Source organism: Zootoca vivipara, chromosome Z2, assembly GCF_965207765.1.
Source record: "Zootoca vivipara chromosome Z2, rZooViv2.hap1.1, whole genome shotgun sequence".
Lineage (NCBI taxonomy): Eukaryota > Metazoa > Chordata > Lepidosauria > Squamata > Lacertidae > Zootoca > Zootoca vivipara.
Window position 1 is genome coordinate 45,747,201 of NC_142585.1, and position 22,552 is coordinate 45,769,752.

Sequence of the window (22,552 nt, forward strand, 5' to 3'; positions counted from 1 at the left end):
GGGTGGGAAAATGGAAGGGGGGGAGGGTGAGATTGACGGGGGGGAATTGGACGGAGATTGACAGGGGAAATGGAGGGAGGGGGCAAAATGGGGAGAGATTGACAGGGGCGATGGGGGAAATTTGGGGGGGAGGGGAGATTGACAGGGGAAATTGAGGAAATTTGGGGGGAGATTGACAGGGGAAATTGGGTGAGATCGATGGAAATTTGGGGGGAGATTGACAGGGGAAATGGAGGGAAATTGGGGGGAATTTGGGGGGAGATTGACAGGAGAAATGGAGGAATATTGGGTGAGATTGATGGAAAATTGGGGGGAACTGGGGGAGATTGACAGGGGATATGGAGAGAAGGGGGATGATTGACAGGGGAACTGCGAGGGAGGGGGGATTGATGGGGAAATTGGAGGGAAGGGAGGAGCTATTGACAGAACTGGGGGAAGGGGGAGGCAAGAAAGTGAAAGGGTGGGGAAAGTGAGTGGGGGTAACAGGAGGGAGGGAGGGAGGGCTAAATGAGAGGGGGGGTCCCCAACCCCGGATCGATGCCTATTAAGAACCGGGTGCGGATTCAAATCCCAGGCCTCCCTCCTTCCTTGGGAGCTTTGGAGGGACCATTGGGACAGCTGGGGTCAGCCTAGATGGCCACAGGTGTACCTTTCCAGCTCAACCGTTCTATGATTTGAGGACCCTTTCTGTCGTTCTACAATCCTGTGAATTCCTCCCCCCTTCCCCCCAGAGCCGAATTATTATTGGGTTTCGGCCTCCCCTCCGGCGGGTATTTATATCCTGGGAAATGTCCGGCGCCCCGAGGGAACGGCTCAGCCCCGAGTGTGAGGTCAGTGGGGTCTCTGCCTTCCCAAAGCCTAAAAACGTCAAGGCCCATCCCTCGTTTCGTAGCTCCACAGTTCCTGCTTTCTCGTGGGCGAGGCTAGATGACCCTGGGACCCTTTTTCCATCCCTCCTGTTGATCCTGCGCAACAACCTGGAGCTCCTGCTTTTCTGCAGGCAGGGATTGCGTAGAAAACGGCCTTTCCACCAGCAAACCAAAGCCCATCCCCGCAGGCGGAAGTGCCGTTGCTCAGGCCTCTTTTTCTCCTTTAGAAATGAGTTTCTTAGAGCTGCACTGGTGAGATTCCCGCCTGGGAAAGCACAGCTTTCGCCTGCCCATCTAGCTGCACCCTTGCGATTTCGGCCCGTCTGCATTTAAATCTAAATTTCCCATTAATTTATGGGAGAAATCTGGCCAGGAAAAAGCCATTTCTCCCACTAGCTTGGCCTGTTGAATGCCTGCCCGCCGATGTCACACACGCCGGCTTCACAATGGTCGCCGCCGGCGAGCCCAGCTGCCCCCAGGAGGCAGCCTGCACCCCAGAGAAGTCAGGGCCCACCCAGCCACCCCCAACACCCAAAGGTGCCAGGTTAAGATGGCGGCTGCTCAGAAAGGGAAGTTTTTCCCGCAGGAACCATATTACATTCCAGGGTGAGTTTGAGCCCCAAATTTGGGGGTGGGGAGGGTCTCTAATCAGAGAGAGGTAGGGAGGGAGTGATATATGCACTATTTATGCGCAATAAATAAATAAAAATCGCCGTTTCCAAAAGCGGGTTGGTCTAGATGATTATGAGAGGTCCCATTCAATTCTCTTTTGCCTTGTTTCTCTCTAGAGTGGCCCTCCAGGACTACATTTCCCATAATCCACTGGTCCCGTTTGCTAGGGATGATGGGAGTTGTAGTCCCAAAACAGTTTGAGCTTGGCCAGGCCTATTTCTTTGCCGATCTACCTATTTCTTTGCGGATCACAATCTACCATTTCTTATTTTTGCCAAATCATTTTGATTCATTTTACCATTATCATTATTTTCCATTACATTTCCCTTTATTTTACACATTAGGGCTAAAAGCCTGACTTCAACCCTTCCTTTTGATTTTCTTACGATTATAACTAACTCCTATATTTTCACTACTTAAGAAATTATAACATTCTTATTCATCTCTAAAAAGCCTTCTTTACACTGAGTTTTATCATCTAATTTGCAAAGCTTCTTGCAATCTTTATATAAAGGTGAAACTCAGAAAATTGGAATATCGTCCAAAAGTGCATTGATTTCAGTAACGCAACTTAAAAGGTGAAACCAATCTATGAGATAGATTCAAGACATGCAAAGGAAGATATGTCAAGCTTTTATTTGTTGTCATTGTCATTATTTGTCGTTAGGTGGGTCAATTATAAATGGAATGTCATTCATGAAATGTCATAGCGATTTTTGTATGATTGTAACGATTTGTTTTATTCCTGTGGAATTTCCAAAAGAAAGCATTTCTCGAAATAAAAATAAAAAATAGTAAGTTGCATTATTGAATCAATGCACTTTTCAATGATATTCTAATTTTCACCTGTACTTAAGCACTCTTATTCCTCTCCAAAATTCCTTCTTTACGCTGATTTTCATCACTTAACTTAAAAAGCTTCTTGCAATCCTTATATAAATAACATTTCTCTCATTTGACACCCACCCCGATGGCTTCCTTCCCACGGGGTTGGTCTAGATGATGCCCAGGGGTCCTGCCGTGCTTCACCCGCTCTGGATTTTCCCATCTTTAGGGATGTGTTTCATGTTGAATAGATTATTGTATTTTAATATTGTGTTGGACGCTGCCCAGAGTGGCTGGGGAAACCCAGTCAAATGGGTGGGGTATAAATAATATATTATTATCATTATTATTGTATCTTTTTCTCCCCCCCCCCCCACTTTCCGCCTCTTTTCTCCAGGTACTCGGGCTTCTACCCCCAGGTCCGCTTCGAGGTGGGCAAGCCCTACGGCCGCATCACCTGTGACGTCCTGACTGACCCCAACGTCCAGAAAAGCCCTGTTTCCGTCCTGGCACCGCTGACCAGGCCTAAATTTGTCGGCGACTTCACCGGCCGTGACCGGCCATTCAGCCAATGCATGGACCAGCACCAAAACTACATCCCGGGGTATTCCGGTGGGTCTCTATATCTATATCTCTTATCTGTATGTCTATCTATCTATCTATCTATCTCTATCTATATATCTGTATGTATGTATGTATGTATGTATGTATGTATGTATGTATCTATCTATCTATCTATCTATCTATCTATCTATCTATATCTACCTATCTAATCTATATAAATCTGTATGTATATCTATCTACAGTATATCTCTATCTAACCTCTATATCTCTATATATATCTCTCTATATATCGAACCTATCTATATATATCTCTCTATCTAACCTATCTCTATATCTATTCATGTATCTATCTATCTATCTCCCCTTCATGGATCAATGCCTTGTGGTGGCGAAGGGGCTTGAATAACTCAGAGAAGCTATGAGCTATGCCATGCAGGGCCACCCAAGATGGACAGGGCATAGTGGAGTGTTTTGACTAAACGTGATCCACCTGGAGAAGGAAATGGCAAGCCACTTCAGTATCCCTGCCAAGAAAACTCTATGGGCAAAGACAACAGGCATATAAAAGTTATGACGCTGGAAGATGAGCCGCTCAGGTCGGAAGGCGTCCAACATGCTACTGAGGAAGAGCGGAGGACAAGTACAAGTAGATTCAGAGCTGATGAAGCGGCTGGGCCAAAGCCGAAAGGTCGCTCGGTTGCGGATATGCCTGGAAGCGAAAGGAAAGTCCGATGCTGTAAAGAAAAATATTGCATAGGAACCTGGAATGTAAGAACCATGGATAATGGTAAGCTGGATGTGGTCAAAAATGAGATGGCAAGAATAAATATCGACATCCTGGGCATCAGTGAACTAAAATGGAAGGGAATGGGCGAATTCAGTTCGGATGACTATCATATCTACCGGTAATACTGTGGGCAAGAATCCCGTAGAAGAAATGGAGTGGCCCTCATAGTCAACAAAAGAGTGGTGAAAGCTGAAATGGGATGCAATCTCAAAAATGACAGACTGATCTCGATACGAATCCAAGACAGACCTTTTAACATCACAGTAATCCAAGTTTATGCACCAACTACCGGTACTGAAGAAACTGAAATTGACCAATTCTATGAAGACTTACAACACCTTCTAGAAATGACACCAAAGAAGGATGTTCTTCTCATTATAGAGGATTGGAATGCTAAAGTAGGGAATAAGGAGGTAAAAGGAACAACTGGCAAGTTTGGCCTTGGAGTTCAAAATGAAGCAGAGCAAAGGCTAATAGAGTTCTGTCAAGAGAACAAGCTGGTCATCACAAACACTCTTTTCCAACTACACAAGAGACGACTCTACACATGGATATCACCAAATGGGAAGAATCGAAATCAGATTGATTATATTCTCTGCAGCCAAAGATGGAGAAGCTCTACACAGTCAGCAAAAACAAGACCTGGAGCTGACTGTAACTCAGATCATCAGCTTCTTATAGCAAAATTCCAGCTTAAACTGAAGAAAGTAGGAAAAACCACTGGGCCAGTAAGATACAATCTAAATCAAATCCCTTATGAATACACAGTGGAAGTGAGGAACAGGTTTAAGGATTTAGATTTGGTGGACAGAGTGCCTGAAGAACTATGGATGGAGGCTCGTAACATTATACAGAAGGCAGCAACGAAAACCATCCCAAGGAAAAGGAAATGCAAGAAAGCAAAATGGCTGTCCAATGAGGCCTTACAAATAGCGGGGAAGAGGAGGCAAGCAAAATGCAAGGGAGATAGGGAAAGATACAGGAAACTGAATGCAGATTTCCAAAAAATAGCAAGGAGAGACAAGAGGGCCTTCTTAAATGAGCAATGCAAAGAAATAGAGGAAAACAATAGAATGGGGAAAACCAGAGATCTGTTCAAGAAAATTGGAGATATGAAAGGAACATTTCGTACAAAGATTACCATAATAAAGGCCAAAAGTGGTAAGGACCTAACAGAAGCAGAAGACATCAAGAAGAGGTGGCAAGAATACACAAAAATATAGAGGTCTCGTGCACCCCAGGTAGTGTGGTTGCTGACCTTGAGCCAGACATCTTGGAGAGTGAAGTCAAATGGGCCTTAGAAAGCACTGCTAATAACAAGGCCAGTGGAAGTGATGATATTCCAGCTGAACTATTTAAAATTTTAAAAGATGATGCTGTTAAGATGCTACACCCAATATGCCAGCAAGTTTGGAAAACTCAGCAATGGCCAGAGGATTGGAGAAGATCGGTCTACATCCCAATTCCAAAGAAGGGCAGTGCCAAAGAATGCTCCAACTACCGCACAATTGCGCTCATTTCACACGCTAGCAAGGTTATGCTTAAAATTCTACAAGGCAGGCTTAGGCAGTATGTGGACGGAGAACTCCCAGAAGTGCAAGCTGGATTTCGAAGGGGCAGAGGAACCAGAGACCAAATAGCAAACATGTGCTGGATTATGGAGAAAGCTAGAGAGTTCCAGAAAAACGTCTACTTCTGCTTCATTGACTATGCAAAAGCCTTTAACTGTGTCGACCACAGCAAACTATGGCAAGTTCTTAAAGAAATGGGAGTGCCTGATCACCTCATCTGCCTCCTGAGAAATCTCTATGTGGGACAAGAAGCTACAGTTAGAACTGCATATGGAACAACTGATTGGTTCAAAATTGGGAAAGGAGTACGACAAGGTTGTATTTTGTCTCCCTGCTTGTTGTTGTTGTTTAGTCGTTTAGTCGTGTCCGACTCTTCGTGACCCCATGGACCATAGCACGCCAGGCACTCCTGTCTTGCACTGCCTCCCGTAGTTTGGTCAAACTCATGTTCGTAGCTTCGAGAACACTGTCCAACCATCTTGTCCTCTGTCGTCCCCGTCTCCTAGTGCCCTCAATCTTTTCCAACATCAGGGTCTTTTCCAAGGATTCTTCTCTTCTCATGAGGTGGCCAAAGTATTGGAGCCTCAGCTTCACGATCTGTCCTTCCAGGGAGCACTCAGGGCTGATTTCCTTAAGAATTGATAGGTTTGATCTTCTAGAAGTCCATGGGACTCTCAAGAGTCTCCTCCAGCACCATAATTCAAAAGCATCAATTCTTCGGCGATCACCCTTCTTTATGGTCCAGCTCTCACTTCCATACATCACTACTGGGAAAACCATAGCTTTAACTATACGGACCTTTGTCGGCAAGGTGATGTCTCTGCTTTTTAAGATGCTGTCTAGGTTTGTCATTGCTTTTCTCCCAAGAAGCAGGCGTCTTTTAATTTCGTGACTGCTGTCACCATCTGCAGTGATCAAGGAGCCCAAGAAAGTAAAATCTCTCACTGCCTCCATTTCTTCCCCTTCTATTTGCCAGGAGGTGATAGGACCAGTGGCCATGATCTTGGTTTTTTTGATGTTGAGCTTCAGACCATATTTTGCGCTCTCCTCTTTCACCCTCATTAAAAGGTTCTTTAATTCCTCCTCACTTTCTGCCATCAAGGTTGTGTCATCTGCATATCTGAGGTTGTTGATATTTCTTCCGGCAATCTTAATTCCTGCTTGGGATTCATCTAGTCCAGCCTTTCGCATGATGAATTCTGCATATAAGTTAAATAAGCAGGGAGACAATATACAACCTTGTCGTACTCCTTTCTCCCTGCTTATTTAACTTATATGCAGAATTCATCATGCGAAAGGCTGGACTAGATGAATCCCAAGCAGGAATTAAGATTGCGCAAAATATGGTCTGAAGCTCAACATCAAAAAAACCAAGATCATGGCCACTGGTCCTATCACCTCCTGGCAAATAGAAGGGGAAGAAATGGAGGCAGTGAGAGATTTTACTTTCTTGGGCTCCTTGATCACTGCAGATGGTGACAGCAGTCACGAAATTAAAAGACGCCTGCTTCTTGGGAGAAAAGCAATGACAAACCTAGACAGCATCTTAAAAAGCAGAGACATCACCTTGCCTGCTTCTTGGGAAGAAAAGCAATGACAAACCTAGACAGCATCTTAAAGAGCAGAGACATCACCTTGCCTACAAAGGTCCGTATAGTTAAAGCTATGGTTTTCCCAGTAGTGATGTATGGAAGTGAGAGCTGGACCATAAAGAAGGCTGATCGCCGAAGAATTGATGCTTTTGAATTATGGTGCTGGAGGAGACTCTTGAGAGTCCCATGGACTGCTAGAAGATCAAACCTATCCATTCTGAAGGAAATCAGCCCTGAGTGCTCACTGGAAGGACAGATCGTGAACTTGAGGCTCCAATACTTTGGCCACCTCATGAGAAGACTCCCTGGAAAAGACCCTGATGTTGGGAAAGATTGAGGGCACTAGGAGAAGGGGACGACAGAGGACAAGATGGTTGGACAGTGTTCTCGAAGCTACGAACATGAGTTTGACACAACTGCGGGAGGCAGTGCAAAACAGGAGTGCCTGGCGTGCTATGGTCCATGGGGTCACGAAGAGTTGGACATGACTAAACGACTAAACAACAACTATCTATCTATCTATCTCTCTCTCTCTCTCTCTATATATATATATCTCTCTATATATATCTAACCTATATCTATATATCTATCTGTATGTATATCTATCTATCTATCTATCTATCTATATCTCTAATCTATATTTCTCTCTCCATCCCCCCTCTATATATCGTATTTTTTCGTCTATAGGACGCCCCCATGTATAAATGCCCCCCTATTACTGAATATTATAATTTCACAATTATTATTACTGAATATTATTATTTTTAATTTATTTTAGCGGAATATTTTTTATTCCTGAATATTATTATTACACAATTATTATGACTAAATATTAAAAATTATTATTATTATTATTATTATTATTATTATATCTCTGACACTTCTCTTTCAGGCTTTGTCCCTTACCAGGGCTGCATTCCCATTCCAGGCCGGGTGCCGCCACGCACTACGTTTCCCCCACAAGGCAACCGACCATGTGTGCGGGTGCCGCCGCCAGGCAAAGACACCCCCTCCTGCCACCCGGGCATCCGCCTCGCCTGCGGGCCCGGCTGGCGCCAGTTTGCCTCGTCGGCCGGCGCAGACTTGCACCCGGCGCTCACCGGTGCAGACTTGAACCCAGATTCGAAGATGTACTTGTGCCACCCGGACGTGGCGCTGGTGTGTGGCCGGGACCGGGGGCAGCCCTGCGACCCGGGGATGTCCCTGATTTGTGGGCAGGGCTGGAGGGCCGTCCCGTGCAGCGGAGGCGGCGCAGGGAGCGAGGAGGTAAGCCCGGGTCCCTGGTTCAAATGTGAACCTAAACACCCCCCTCTGGAATCTCGTTTCCGCAAAACATGCGACAACAGTGTCAGAAGCGGCGGGGTTTGGGGAGGGCGGAGCTCCCTGCTGACCCCACCCTCTCTCCGCCCCCCAGCCAACCCGGATCGAGGGCACACCCCTCCCGCTGGCCACCGAGACGTCGGACGTTTGTCGATTCGATCGCACACCCAAGATGGACACGCCCAACCTGATCCAGCGGAAGGCTATCTCGGGTAAGGTACCGGATCCACCCCTTCCTGGGGAAGCCCCACCTTCCGCCCACAGAGCTATACCTTCTTTCTGAAACCAGCCGCCTCCAGGGCTTCAGGCCAAGCCTTGCGGGAGTTTCTAGATTTCTCCTTGCGGGGATTCCTATATTTCTCCTTGTGGGGGGTTTCGCTTGCTCAAAGGCAAGCGCAGCTAAAGGAACCCGGCAGCTTCTGGGCTCCATTGTGAACTCGTAGTGGTAGTTTCGAGGGAGCCCTCCCCGGCCCTCACCCCCCCAAACTATTCTTCCCTGATTGCAGGCTACACCCCTCACTTCCCCTGGATCCTGTCTCCTTGCAGGGATTTCTAGATTTCTCTTCGCGGGGACTAATCGTTCAAAGCCAAGTGCAGCCAAAGGAACCCGGCAGCTTCTGGGCTCCACTGTGAACTCGTAGTGGTAGTTTCAGGGCCGAAAATGCTAGTTTTGAGGGAGCCCTCCCCAGCCCTCACCCCCCCCGAACTATCCTTCCCTCATTGCGGGCTACATCCCTCGCTTCCCCTGCATCATTTCTCCTTGTGGGGTTTCTAGATTTCCCCTTGCGGGGAGTAGTCGCTTCAAGTCCAGCGCAGATAAAGGAACCCAGCAGCTTCTGGGCTGCGCCGTGAACTCATAGTGGTAGTTACAAGGGAGCCCTGCACGGGGCCCAAATGCTGGTTTCGAGGGAACCCTCCCCGACCCTCACACCCCCAGAATTATACTTCCCTCATAACAGGCTTCCCCCGGATCATTTCTCCTTGTGGGGATTTTCAGATTTCTCCTTACGGGGACTAATTGCTCAAAGGCCCTTACCCCGCCCAGAACTATCCTTAACTCATTGCAGGCTACACCCCTCGCTTCCCCTGGATCATTTCTCCTTGTGGGGATTTCCTCCCCTCGTTGCAGGCTACACAGGCTACATCCCTCGCTTCCCCTGGATCATGGGCGAAAACTATCTGACGGGGGTGAAGGACGCCATGAACGAGTTTGACCGCAACCAGGTGCGTGCTGCAACTCCCACGGCTGGCGATGGCGTGCATCAATTTATCCGTTTCCGAGCGGATAATGTCCCTTTGCTGCCTCGGGTTCCAGGATTTCAAAGCCCGGACCCAGGGCGGGTCAGCCTAAATGACCCGCTGAGGTCCCAAACCCTGAGCCTCGCCCTTTCATCCCCGCAGGAAATGCTTCGGAGCCCCATGTACAGCTTTGGGAAGCGCCATCCCCGCACCTACTGGCCCAACACCAAGATTTACACCAGCGGAGGCCTGATGCCCTTCTACACCGGCTTCGTGCCCAGTAAGTCCGGGGATGGGATGGATGACCCTGGACCCCCTTACTGGTCAAATCTCATTTGGTCAAGGACTAATATATTTCTGCTTGCGGTGATTTCTAGATATGGCTATTATTTCCCACCTTTCCTTTTCAGGTATTTCCCTTTGCCACTCAGATTTTTTCTAGTTTTTGGCCGATTCCCCCTTCCCGTTCAAACTTCCCCACTAATAATAATAATAATTTATGGATTCCCATTTGGATTGTTCCACCATTCACACTGTCCCCGTCCCCAACCCCAGTCCAGAATTTTTCCTTTCCTTCGGTCCATTTCCCCCATTCAGCCATTACCGATTTCCACACCTTTTTTCCTCCCTTTCCACATTATTTATTATTACTTATTTGCATTTATTATTTATTCATTATTATTTATGTTTATTATTAATTATTTAAATTTATTATTATCATTTATTATATTACTTATCATTTAGATTTTTATCATTTTTAGATTTAGATTCATGATTTAGATTATTTATGTTATCATTTATATTTTTCTTTATCATTATTTAGATTGCCGTATTTTTTCGTGTATGACTGTTTTTTCCCTAAAAAATACTGTAATGTCCAAAATTTGGGGGCAATATAATTATTAATTATACTGTTATTTAGATTAAATTTTTGTTATCATTTACATTTATTATGTTATAATTTGATTTTTCTTTATCATTGTTTATATTATTATCATTCTTATTTTATTTAGTTATTTCTTTCTAATTCCCACCTTCCACACTCACAAATCCACCCCCCTATATAATTATAAAATTTGGTCCCCCCAGTGATCTGCAACAACTATGCCTAAACCTTATTATTTAGATTCATCATTTATTATTATTTGGATTTATTATTTTTATTTAGATTAGTCATTATTATTTAGATTTATTATCTGTACTCATCATCACTTATTATTTAGATTTATTCATTTATTTAGACCTACCATTCCCCTCTGAGATATGTATTTATTTTTTGTATTATTTAGTTGAATCATTTCTATTTATCATTCATTCTTATTTGGATTTATTATTATTATTATTATTATTATTATTATTATTATTTTATTAGTCATTATTACCCTATTTAGATTGATTCATTTATTAAACCCACCGTTCCCCTATTTGGTATTATTTAGTTTTATTCTTTTGATTTATCATTTATTCTTTTTATTTATTATTTTTATTTATTTATTTTTTAAAAAATATTTTATTGGATTCATTATTTTTATTTTTATTTATTAGTCATTATTATTTTGATTTATTCCTATATTTAGACCCAACCTTCCCCTCTGACATAGATATTCATTTTTGGTATTATTTAATTGTATTATTTGGATTCATCATTTATTATTATTTGGATTTATTCTTTTTATTTCAATTTATTAGTCATTATTATTTAGATTTATTAATTTCTTTTGACCCACCCTTCCCTCTGACACATATATTTATATTTATTTATTTTTGTCGTCCCCCCCAGCAATCCGCGACAACTATGCCCAAACCTTTGGCAACAGCACCCGCCAAGCCTATTTTGGTGAACTTCAGCGGAGGCAGCGCGAGGGTTGAAAAGAGGATTTTTAATGGCCGCCCAGACAACGCCGGCGGCAACGGCAGATGACATCACAACCACAGAGAAGCGAGGGAGAGAGGAACCATGGAGGAACAAGGGTAGAGGTGACCTTCTAAGAAATGAGGAAGAATGTAGAGGTGCCTTCTGGGAAAGAGGAAGAGGAATCCAGAGGTGACGTCTGAGGGGGTCCATCGTTGGACATCCATTCTTCGTAGCCCATCACTGGTTTCCATCATCCGTGGTCCATCTTTTATCTTCCATCCTTCGTGGTCCATCGTTGGACGTCCATTCTTCGTGGATTCCAACATTCGTGGTGCATCTTTGGGCTTCCATCATTCGTGTCCACCATTGGACTTGCAGGAGGAACCTGAGATGGAGAGACATCCAGGAGATCTGCCAGAGGTGGCATGGTAGAACCATGGAGAGATGCCCTCAAGCCTAGAGAAAACCGTGGATTGGGGAGGTCAGATCTTCGAGAAGACCGAGGAGGCCAAATATCAAGGAGAGCCTGGAGACCACGTTGGAGAAGCTGGAGACTCGTGACGTGGAAAGAGTTGAATTTCCAGAGGCTCAGATTTGACCTGGTGAAAACTTGGGAGGCAAGGTGAAGAAGGAGGAACGTGGAAGCTTGGAGTCAACGGGGAAGGAAGGTGGAGGCCAGGTGGAGAGGAAGAAGCTGGAAGCTTGGAAGCAACCTGGATGTGATGGAAGAATGTGGAGCCACGGTGGAGAAGATGAGCTGGAATCCCAGGACCAACAGGGAAGCAAGCTGGATGCCAGATGGAGAGGAAGAAGCTGGAAGGAGCTTGAAGGTGATGAGGTGAGAACTTGGGAGGCCAGAAGAACTGGGAAGCTTGGAAGGAAGCTGGATGTGATGGTGAGAGCTTGGGAAGCCAGAAGAACCTGGAAGCTTGGTGAGAACTTGGAATCCACATGGAGCAAAAGAAGAAGCTTCAAAGGAAGCTGGACGTGATGGTGAAAGCTTGGATTCAAGGTGGAGAAGCAGCTTGGGATGGTGAAAGCTTGGATTCCAGGTGGAGAGGACGACAAAGCTTGGAAGGAAGCTGGACGTGATGATGGTGAGAACTTGGAAGGCACTTGCTGAGAACTTGGAATCAAGGTGGAGAAAGAAGAAGCTTGGACGTGATGGTGAGAACTTAGGAGCCAGAAGAACCTGGTGAGAACGTCAGAAGGAGAACCAACAAGGGAAGAAACCAAGGGGTGGGGTGGTCCAATAAAGCTGTCTAAAGTCTCTCGAGCCTGGTGTGTCTTCCTCTCCTTCATAGGCCCCCTCCTCCTCCGCAAACTCCCCCTCCTCCTCAGCGGTGGCGTCCTAGTACTGCTGGTACTCCAGGACCAGGTCGTTCAATGTTGGACTCGGCCTCCGTGAGCTCCATCTCGTCCATCCCTTCCCCGGTGTACCAGTGGAGGAATGCCGTGCGGCGGAACATGGCCGTGAACTGCTCCGAGATGCGCTTGAAGAGCTCCTGGATGGCGCTGGAGTTTCCAATGAAGGTGGCGGACATCTTGAGACCACGCGGTGGGATATCGTAGACGGCTTGGATTCAAGGTGAATAAGACACTTGGAAGGAAGCTAGACGTGATGGTGACAGCTTGGGAGGCCAGAAGAAGCTGGAAGTTTGGTGAGAACTTGGAATCCAGGTGGAGCTGAAGAAGAAACTTGGAAGGAAGATGGTAAGAACTTGGGTTCAAGGTGGAGAAGCTTGGAAGGCACCTTGGAGCACAAGAAGCTTGCAGGTGATGGTGAGAACTTAGAGGCCAGAAGAATCTGGTGAGAACTTGGGTTCAATGTGGAGAAGAAGCTTGGACATGATGTTGAGAAGAACCTGGAATCTTGGAAGGTACCTGCTGAGAACTTGGAGGTGGAGAAGAAGCTTGGACGTGATGGTGAAAGAACCTGGAAGCTTGGAACGCACCTGCTGAGAACTTGGAGGTGGAGAAGGAGAAACTTGGACGTGATGGTGAGAAGAACTTGGATTCCAAGTGGAGAAGAAGAAGCAGCTTGGAAGGAAGCTGGATGTGATGGTGAGAGCTTGGAAGGCCAGAAGAACCTGGAAGCATGGTGAGAACAGAGTGGAGCAGAAGAAAAAACTTGGAAGATGGCGAGAGCTTGGGTTCAAGGTGGAGAAGCTTGGAAGGCACCTGGAGAACTTGGAGCCAAGGTAGGGAAGAAGAAGCTTGAATGTGATGGTGACAACTTAGGAGGCCAGAAGCACCTAGAAGCTTGGTGAGAACTTGGAATTAAGGTGGAGAAGAACCTGGAAGGTGAGAAGGGGGGTCAATATGCCAAGGGGATGGGGTCCAATAAAGCTGTCTAAAGTCTCTCGAGCATATTTTGTCTTCTTAGGCGGCTTCCTCCTCCGCCTCCTCCTCAAACTCGCCCTCCTCTTCGGCGGTGGCGTCCTGGTATTGCTGGTACTCCGAGACCAGGTCGTTCATGTTGGACTCAGCCTCCGTGAACTCCATCTCATCCATCCCTTCCCCAGTGTACCAGTGCAGGAAGGCCTTCCGCCGGAACATGGCTGTGAACTGCTCTGAGATTCTCTTGAACAGCTCCTGGATGGCTGTGCTGTTTCCTATGAAAGTGGCGGACATTTTTAAACCACGAGGCGGGATGTCGCACACGGCCGTTTTCACGTTATTGGGAATCCACTCCACGAAGTACGAGGAATTTTTATTTTGGACGTTAAGCATCTGCTCGTCGACCTCTTTCATCGACATCCTCCCCCGGAAAACGGCGGCGACCGTTAAATATCGCCCGTGGCGAGGGTCGCAGGCGGCCATCATGTTTTTGGCGTCAAACATCTGCTGCGTCAGCTCCGGGACGGTCAATGCTCTGTATTGCTGGCTCCCACGACTCGTCAACGGGGCGAATCCGGGCATAAAGAAGTGAAGACGAGGGAATGGAACCATGTTGACGGCGAGTTTGCGGAGATCCGCGTTGAGTTGACCGGGGAAACGGAGGCATGTGGTGACACCGCTCATGGTGGCGGAGACGAGGTGGTTGAGGTCGCCATAGGTGGGCGTGGTCAGCTTGAGGGTGCGGAAGCAGATGTCGTAGAGAGCCTCGTTGTCGATGCAGTAGGTCTCGTCGGTGTTTTCCACCAGTTGGTGGACGGAGAGGGTGGCGTTGTAGGGCTCTACCACAGTGTCGGAGACCTTGGGCGAGGGCACGACGGAGAAGGTGTTCATGATCCGGTCGGGGTACTCCTCTCGGATTTTGGAGATTAAAAGGGTGCCCATCCCAGAGCCGGTGCCGCCACCTAAAGAATGGGTGAGCTGGAAGCCCTGCAGGCAGTCGCAGGACTCTGCCTCCTTGCGGACCACGTCCAGGACCGAGTCGACAAGTTCGGCCCCTTCGGTGTAGTGACCCTTGGCCCAGTTGTTGCCGGCGCCGCTCTGGCCTGGGAAGGGAGAAAAGGAGGGGAGGCCGTATTCATCATCATCATTATTAGTAATATAATAGTATTCTATTATCAAATATTAATAAAAATAATTCTTAATAATATGATAGCATATTAGGATAAAATTATAATCAATCATAATATATTCTATTATATTAATAAAATAAGTATTAATAATATAATAGTATTCTATGATGGTAAAATAATTATATAATATTAATAACAATTAATATTATATTATGATATATTAATATAATATTGATAAAATAATAATTAGTATAATAGTATTCTATGATGGTATATTAGTATTATATATTTATGTTATATATATAGGATATATTATGATATATAACATATTAATAAATAAACATAATACTATAATATTTTATATTATATATTATATATTAACATAATAGAATCATAGAGTTGGAAGAGGCCACAAGGACCATCCAGTCCAACCCCCTGCCAAGCAGGAAACACCATCAAAGCATTCTTAACATATGCCTGTCAAGCCTCTGCTTAAAGACCTCCAAAGGAGACTCCGCCACACTCCTTGGTAGCAAATTCCACTGCCAAACAGCTCTTACTGTCAGGAAGTTCTTCCTAATGTTTAGGTGGAATCCTCTTTCTTGTAGTTTGAATCCATTGCTCTGTGTCCGCTTCTCTGGAAGCGGACACGGAGCAATAATATACATATATATGTTCTGTGTAATAATAATAATAATTTATTTGTACCTCGCCCATCAGCCTCCAACAAAGGTTAAAAATACATTAAAATGTCACACATTCAAAACTTCCCTAAACTTAATAATAATAATAATAATAATAATAATGTATTATTTGTACCCCGCCCATCTGACTGGGTTTCCCCAACCACTCTGGGCGGTTTCCAACGAAGATAAAAACAATACCAATTAAATATCAATTCTTTCAGGTTGCCAATGCCGATCAATAGAGACGCACCGAAAACGAAATTATCCGGGCGGAAGATTTGTCCGAAGGGTCCAGAGCGGACCGAATCCATGGTTCCAGGTTCCAGGTCAACCAGGACAGCGCGAGGGACATATTTGCCACCTGGGGGGAGGGAAAAAAATTAAAATCCAAACACGAAAACCTGGATTTTGGAAATATTTTCTTTAAAAAAATGGTGGGGGGGGGGCCTTTTCAAGTATAAATACATATTTTAGACTATTTTCCCGTCTACATGACCCTATTCTAGGGGACTCAGGTTTAAAAAAATGTATCCGTGTAGACGATGCCCCCTAATTTTTGACATTTTTAGGGGGGAAACCTAGGAAAAATACGGTATGCACACACATAAATAAACCGAAATACATAGATCTTTAACTTGCAGCGTTCTTTTTAATATGTATGAGTCCTATGACTCTTTTAAAATAAATTTAAAAAACAATACATCCCTCAACCCTAGGGCTTTTTTTAAATTAATTTTTGGGATGTTTTAAGTACATACACAGATATATATATATATATCATACATACATACATATGTGTATACTGTATACGTATACACATCAACCCAAAGGCTTTTTAAACGTCCAGTGGTCTTTATAATACACATTTCTTATATTATTATTTATTATATTACATAGGAATATTGTATGTATCCTAAGGCAGTTTGGAAAAGAAAAAGACGGAAATCCAAGGGCTCTTCTTTTAAGAAGAAACTCGGGAAATAAGAATATCATCGAAAAGTGCACTTATTTCAATAATGTAACTTAAAAGGTGAAACCAATATATGAGATAGATGTGGGACATGCAAAGCAAGATATGTCAAGCCTTGATTTGTTGCAATTGTCATGATTTGTCATTAGGCGGGTCAATTTTAAATGGAATGTCATTAATGAAATGTCATAGCGATGTTTATTTTTGTATTACAGTATTGTAACAATTTGGTTTATTACTATGGAAATTCCAAAAGAAAGCATTTGTAAAAATAAAAATAAAAATTAATAAGTTGCATTACTGAAATAAATGCACTTTTTGACGATATTCTAAATTTCCAAGTTTCACCTGTATTATTACATTATATAAGAATATTATATGTATTTTTTGTTCCACTTTCAAGGTACAACTGTATAGACCAGGCCTGGCCCAACTGCTGTTTTGGGACTACAACTCCCATCATGCCTAGCTCACAGGACCAGTGGTGAAGGAAGATGGGAATTGTAGTCCCAAAACAGCTGGAGGACCAGGCCTGCTCTAGACCAATACAATATATAGACCAAGACAATATTTTCCTGTTTAGGGAAGCTTTAAATGTGTAACAGACCATTGTATTAATATTTGGTTGCAAGCTGCCCAGAGTGGCTAGGGAAACCCAGCTAGATGGGTGGGGTATAAATAATAATATTGCAAAAATTATAATGTTTAACAGACTATAGTATTTAATATTTGGTTGGAAGCCGCCCAGAGTGGCTGGGGAAACCCAGCAAGATGGGCGGGGTATAATAAATATATATATTCAACCCCAGGTCCCTTTTGGAATATAGACCAACACATGGAATACATCTAGAATTTCCTTGTTTTTTAAAAAAGGACGTGTATGAATTCAGGGAGCCTTTTCCACACCCAGTTATTAATTGGGGTGTGTGTGTGGAGATTTTTGAATACCCAATTAGGGCTCCTTTTGGAATATAGACCCCGGGGCTGTAAGGGAAGCTTTTAATGTTTAACAGACCATTGTATTTTCATATATTTTGTTGCAAGCCATCCAGAGTGGCTGGGGAAACCGAACCAGATGGGTGGGTAGAAATAAAAATATTTTTAATATTATTAACTTTTTAAGTACCCATTCTACAGGGTACTTAAGTACAGGGAGCTTTTTTTAAAAAAAAACCATTTGCACTCCAGGGCTCCTTTTTTTACACACAGGGGGTTTTTAAATACCCATTCAAAGTCCAGGGCTCCTTTTGGAATATAGAGCAACGCTGTTGGAACTGATTTCTAACTTATTAAGTGTAAGTTACAGGTAGGTAGCAGTGTTGGTCTGCCATAGTTGAAACAAAATAAAAAAAATCTTTCCAGTAGCACCTTAGAGGCCAACTCAGTTTACCAATAACAAACTGAGTTGGTCTCTAAGGCACTATTGGAAGGAATCTTTATTATTATTTAAAGTACCCATTCTAACACACATTTGCACTCTAGGGTTCCTTTTTTTTAACATACAGGGGGCTTTTTAAATACCCATTCGATCTCCAGGCCTCCTTTTTTTTCTACTTCACCTTTTTATCTCTTTCCCATTTTTATCCATTTCACCTTCTATCTATTTTTATCTATTTCCCATTCTTATCTATTTCACCTATCTATTTTTACCTCTTTCACCTTTTTATCCATTTCACCTTCTGCCTATATTTTATCTATTTTTTTATCTATTTCCCATTCTTACCTATTTCAACTTTTTATCTATTTCCCATTCTTATCTATTTCAGTCTATCTATTTCCCATTTTTATCCATTTCACCTATCTATTTTTATCTATTTCACCTTTTTATCTATTTTTATCCATTTTACCTTTGTATCCATTTCACCTATTTTTCTCTTTCCCATTATTTATTTCCCATTCCTATTTCACTTTTTATCTATTTCCCATTCTTATCCATTTCAACTTTTCTATTTTTATCTTTCTCCTTTTTATCCATTTCACCTTCTATCTATTATTATCTTTTTCACCTTTTTACCCATTTCCCCTTTCTATTTCTATCTCCCATTTTTATCTCTTTCCCATTCTTTCAACATTTTACAGGAGAAACTTGGAAAATTAGAATATCGTCAAAAAGTGCATTGATTTCAGTATTTCAACTTCCTTGTTTTTTTTCTTTTCATTTTGACAAATGCTTTCTTTTGGAAATGCCACAGGAATACAACAAATAGTTACAATCATACAAAAATAAACATCGCTATGACATTTCATTAATGACATTCCATTTATAATTGACCCGCCTAATGACAAATAATTACAATTGCAACAAATCAAGGCTTGACATATCTTGCTTTGCATGTCATGCATCTATCTCATAGATTGATTTCACCTTTAAAGTTGCGTTGCTGAAATAAATTCATTTTTTGACAATATTCTAATTTTCCGAATTTCACCTGTACAGTATCTCACCTTTTTATCCATTTCACCTTCTATCTATTTTTCTCTATTTCCCATTCTTTAAAGATAAATTCTTTATTGTTTTAATGGCTCTATTTCCATTCCTTATCTATTTCACCTTCATATCCATATCCCCATCTATCTATTTTATCTATTTCCCATTCTTACCTATTTTACCTTTTTATCTATTTCCCATTCTTCTCTATTTCCCAGTCTTCCCTATTTCATCTCTTATATATTTCCCATTCTTACCTATTTCACCTTTTTATCTATTTCCCATTCTTACCTATTTCACCTTTTTATCTATTTCCCATTCTTACCTATTTCACCTTTTTATCTATTTCCCATTCTTATCCATTTTCCCTTCTATCTTTTCCCAACCCTTTCCCTTTTTTCTCTCTTTCCCATTTCCCCATTGGACCTCTCTCTCCCCCCCCCCCATAGCTGTCAAGTTTTGCCTTTTCTCACAAGGAAGCCTATTCAGCATAAAGGAATGCTGCTTAAAGGGAGAACTTGACAGCTATGCCCCCCCCCGGGCAGCTGCCCAGAGGCCTCCCTGCCACCCACCGGTGGCCTCGTTGTAGTATACGTTGATCCTCTCCAGCTGCAGGTCGCTGTCGCCGTGGTATGTGCCCGTGGGGTCGATGCCGTGCTCGTCCGAGATCACCTCCCAGAACTGGGGAAGACACACACAAAAAAGGGGGGCTAAGCGGCCTTGTTTTTTTCCCCGCCCTTCCTCTACCCCCCCTAATTATAATAATTATTATTATGATTATTATTATTAAACCTTGGCGCCGATTTGGTTGCCGCACTGGCCGGCCTGCAAATGCACAATTTCCCTCATGACGGCGGTTGCTTTTGGGCGGCTAAAGGAGATGCTGATCGTTGGACGCGCGCGGGACGCTGGCTGCGTCCTGGCAACGGTCTCCGCCTTATATAGGCGCGACGGCGCGGGCGCTGATTGGGCAACCGAAGCGGCGCGCGCGGGAGCCACGGATTCGGCGAGCAGGGCGGAGGAAGCCCACGGCCCCGCCTCCGCGAGGCGGGCATTGGATGGAAGGCGCGCGCGCGGCGGCGCCCATTGGCCGAGGTGCGTTTCCTGCAAGAAACGAACCACATTGGTTCCAGCCCCTCGTCGGAGGAGGTTCGTTTTCTCAGCCTATTGGGCCTCCTCTTTTTATCCACCCCGCCCATCAAGGCCACCGCCGCGTCTGATTGGCCATCCGTCGGAGGTGGTTCGTTTCCTCAAGTCGCCCTCCTCTTCTTTCCACCTCGAGGCCTTGCGCATCAGACGGGTGCCATTGGCCTTTTCCGAGCCCGCCCACCCGCGCGCAAAACGTCCATTGGCCGAGACTCACGCCACTCCTTTGCGATTGCATTTTATCGGTTCCCATTGGTCTTTTCCGAGCCCGCCCACGCGGACACAGACGCCCATTGGACGAAACCCATGCCGCTCCTTTGCGCTTGCATTTTATCGATTCCCATTGGTCTTTTTTGAGCTCGGCCACCCGCGCGCCAAACGCCCATTAGACGTTTGCCGCTTGCATTTTAGCGTGCCTCTCTCTCATTTGTCCGACACCTCACTCCTTCTCGCCCCCTATTGATTTTTTAATCCCGCCCCTTAGTCAGCACAGCCAATGCCTGGTCGGAAAGGATGGAGAGGAGGCTCAGGATTGGTTGCTTCGTGCCCAGCACGCGACGTCAACGGCCGGGGCGCAGGAACGCGCTCGGACATTTCTCCGTTGTGTAACGCATCACGGGCTGCCCTAGCAACCGCGTCCTTGGCAACGCGTCGGGCGCCTAGTAACCAGGCGCGGCCTTTACATTTCACCTCAGAGAACGAAGCCTGAGATAAATTAGTGGCCCATTGAAAGCATAAATGAATTAATGAAATTAAATGAAATAAATAAAATAGGAATGCCTGAGATAAATGAGTATCCCGTTTAAAAAATAAATAAATAAATGAAATAAACCAATAAATAAAGAAAATAGGCTCTTGACAACGCCTCAGCCTCCCTAGCAACCAGGTGAGGCCTACACATTTTCCCTCACGGAATGAAGCCTGAGCTAAAGTAACGGTCCATTTTAAAACAAACAAATAAATAAATGAAATAAACCATTGAATAAATAGGCCAGCTTGAATTAAACTAGTGGCCTGTTTAAAGCATAAATCATTAAATCAAAGAAGCCATTAAATAAATTAGGCCTGCCTCAGCCTCCCTAGCAATCAGGTGAGGCCTACTCTTTTTCCCCTCACGGAACGAAGCTTGAGATAAACTAATGGTCCATTTTTAAACAAAAATAAATGAAATTTGTTAGGGAATTTTATAGGGGGGGCACCCGAACGAGGCTTCACTTGGGAATAAAGATTGGCACAAATGCCCTCAAGGGGACCCTGTCTGATCCTACAACACCACTCTAGTATCGCACCAACACGAACCCCTCAAGATCAAGCCCTGTGTAATAAAGGCTCTCTTTCCTACCCTTTCTCTGTTGCCTGAGATTCTATGTAACCATATTTCTTCATGGTGTATCTGAGGAAGTGTGCATGCACACGAAAGCTCATACCAAAATAAAAACTTAGTTGGTCTTTAAGGTGCTACTGAAGGAATTTTTTCATATTTCTTTATGAATGAATACCATGTATCTGTATTTCTAAATGAAACCCCCCTTTTGCTACTCGGGCCAAGGGCTCTCAGGGATGCAGGGAACAGCCATAATCCTTTTAAGCAAGAGTTCACGTGGCCAGGGTGGTGCTCCTCTGCATATCCATAATCCATACAGGTACCATCTCCTGCCATTCCTGACCCTCCGAAGCCAGAGGCAATACTCACACCTGGACCCATTCCCCCCCCCCCCCCGGCCAGGTACTCAAGGATCCCCTCCCATATACTTACTGGTACTTGCATATCAATGTCCTGGGACATCGTGCATTGTTACCTTATGTTAATCCTGTTTACCTCCTGTTTACCTGTATGCTAATGTTGTAAGCCAATAATGGCTTATCTTCCAAGTTAGCCCAATAAAACTCAGAGACAATAGGAGTTAGGAGTCCATTATGTTTATTGCAAAGCAATAAGGTTACAGTCGAATATTTTCGGAATACTGCAACCCCGCCCAAAGGTCAGGCGGGGTATTTATAACATTTAAGACAAAGGATTTCAATTTAACCAATCACATAAATAATCACATTTTGTTGTTGTTGTTGTTTAGTCGTTTAGTCGTGTCCGACTCTTCGTGACCCCATGGACCATAGCACGCCAGGCACTCCTGTCTTGCACTTCCTCCCGCAGTTTGGTCAAACTCATGTTCGTAGCTTCGAGAACACTGTCCAACCATCTTGTCCTCTGTCGTCCCCTTCTCCTAGTGCCCTCCATCTTTCCCAACATCAAGGTCTTTTCCAAGGATTCTTATCTTCTCATGAGGTGGCCAAAGTATTGGAGCCTCAGCTTCACGATCTGTCCTTCCAGGGAGCACTCAGGGCTGATTTCCTTCAGAATGGATAGGTTTGATCTTCTTGCAGTCCATGGGACTCTCAAGAGTCTCCTCCAGCACCATAATTCAAAAGCATCAATTCTTCGGCGATCAGCCTTCTTTATGGTCCAGCTCTCACTTTTCATTGCTTTTCTCCCAAGAAGCAGGCGTCTTTTAATTTCGTGACTGCTGTCACCATCTGCAGTGATCAAGGAGCCCAAGAAG

The 22,552-nt window shown here is 44.3% G+C and overlaps 2 protein-coding genes across 2 annotated transcripts; one reads left to right on the top strand and one right to left on the bottom strand.

Annotated features, from left to right (window-relative positions):
* Nucleotides 1–1,137: 1,137 nt before the first annotated feature.
* CIMIP2A (ciliary microtubule inner protein 2A) lies at nt 1,138–11,356 on the top strand. The gene is made up of 7 exons (XM_035102403.3): nt 1,138–1,475; nt 2,764–2,978; nt 7,773–8,146; nt 8,295–8,412; nt 9,330–9,424; nt 9,602–9,719; nt 11,220–11,356. The coding sequence occupies exons 1-7, from the start codon at nt 1,279–1,281 to the stop codon at nt 11,306–11,308; spliced, it is 1,206 nt and encodes a 401-aa protein (XP_034958294.1). The 5' UTR covers nt 1,138–1,278; the 3' UTR covers nt 11,309–11,356.
* On the bottom strand, nt 11,300–19,762 carry TUBB4B (tubulin beta 4B class IVb). Its single transcript, XM_035102402.3, has 4 exons — nt 19,641–19,762; nt 19,421–19,529; nt 15,701–15,811; nt 11,300–14,737 (listed from the first exon to the last, which is right to left on the bottom strand). The coding sequence occupies exons 1-4, from the start codon at nt 19,695–19,697 to the stop codon at nt 13,677–13,679; spliced, it is 1,338 nt and encodes a 445-aa protein (XP_034958293.1). The 5' UTR covers nt 19,698–19,762; the 3' UTR covers nt 11,300–13,676.
* Between the last annotated feature and the right edge of the window lie 2,790 nt (nt 19,763–22,552).

What these genes read in the sequence shown, in the direction of transcription:
- CIMIP2A (XM_035102403.3), top strand. Translation starts at nt 1,279, where the DNA reads ATGCCTGCCCGCCGATGTCACACACGCCGGCTTCACAATGGTCGCCGC. An exon ending in CTACATCCCGGGGTATTCCG is followed by an intron (nt 2,979 to 7,772) that starts GTGGGTCTCTAT and finishes CTTCTCTTTCAG; the next exon opens with GCTTTGTCCCTTACCAGGGC. An exon ending in GCGGCGCAGGGAGCGAGGAG is followed by an intron (nt 8,147 to 8,294) that starts GTAAGCCCGGGT and finishes TCCGCCCCCCAG; the next exon opens with CCAACCCGGATCGAGGGCAC.
- TUBB4B (XM_035102402.3), bottom strand. Translation starts at nt 19,697, where the DNA reads ATGAGGGAAATTGTGCATTTGCAGGCCGGCCAGTGCGGCAACCAAATC. An exon ending in GCAACCAAATCGGCGCCAAG is followed by an intron (nt 19,530 to 19,640) that starts GTTTAATAATAA and finishes TGTCTTCCCCAG; the next exon opens with TTCTGGGAGGTGATCTCGGA. An exon ending in CCCGGATAATTTCGTTTTCG is followed by an intron (nt 14,738 to 15,700) that starts GTGCGTCTCTAT and finishes CTCCCTTCCCAG; the next exon opens with GCCAGAGCGGCGCCGGCAAC.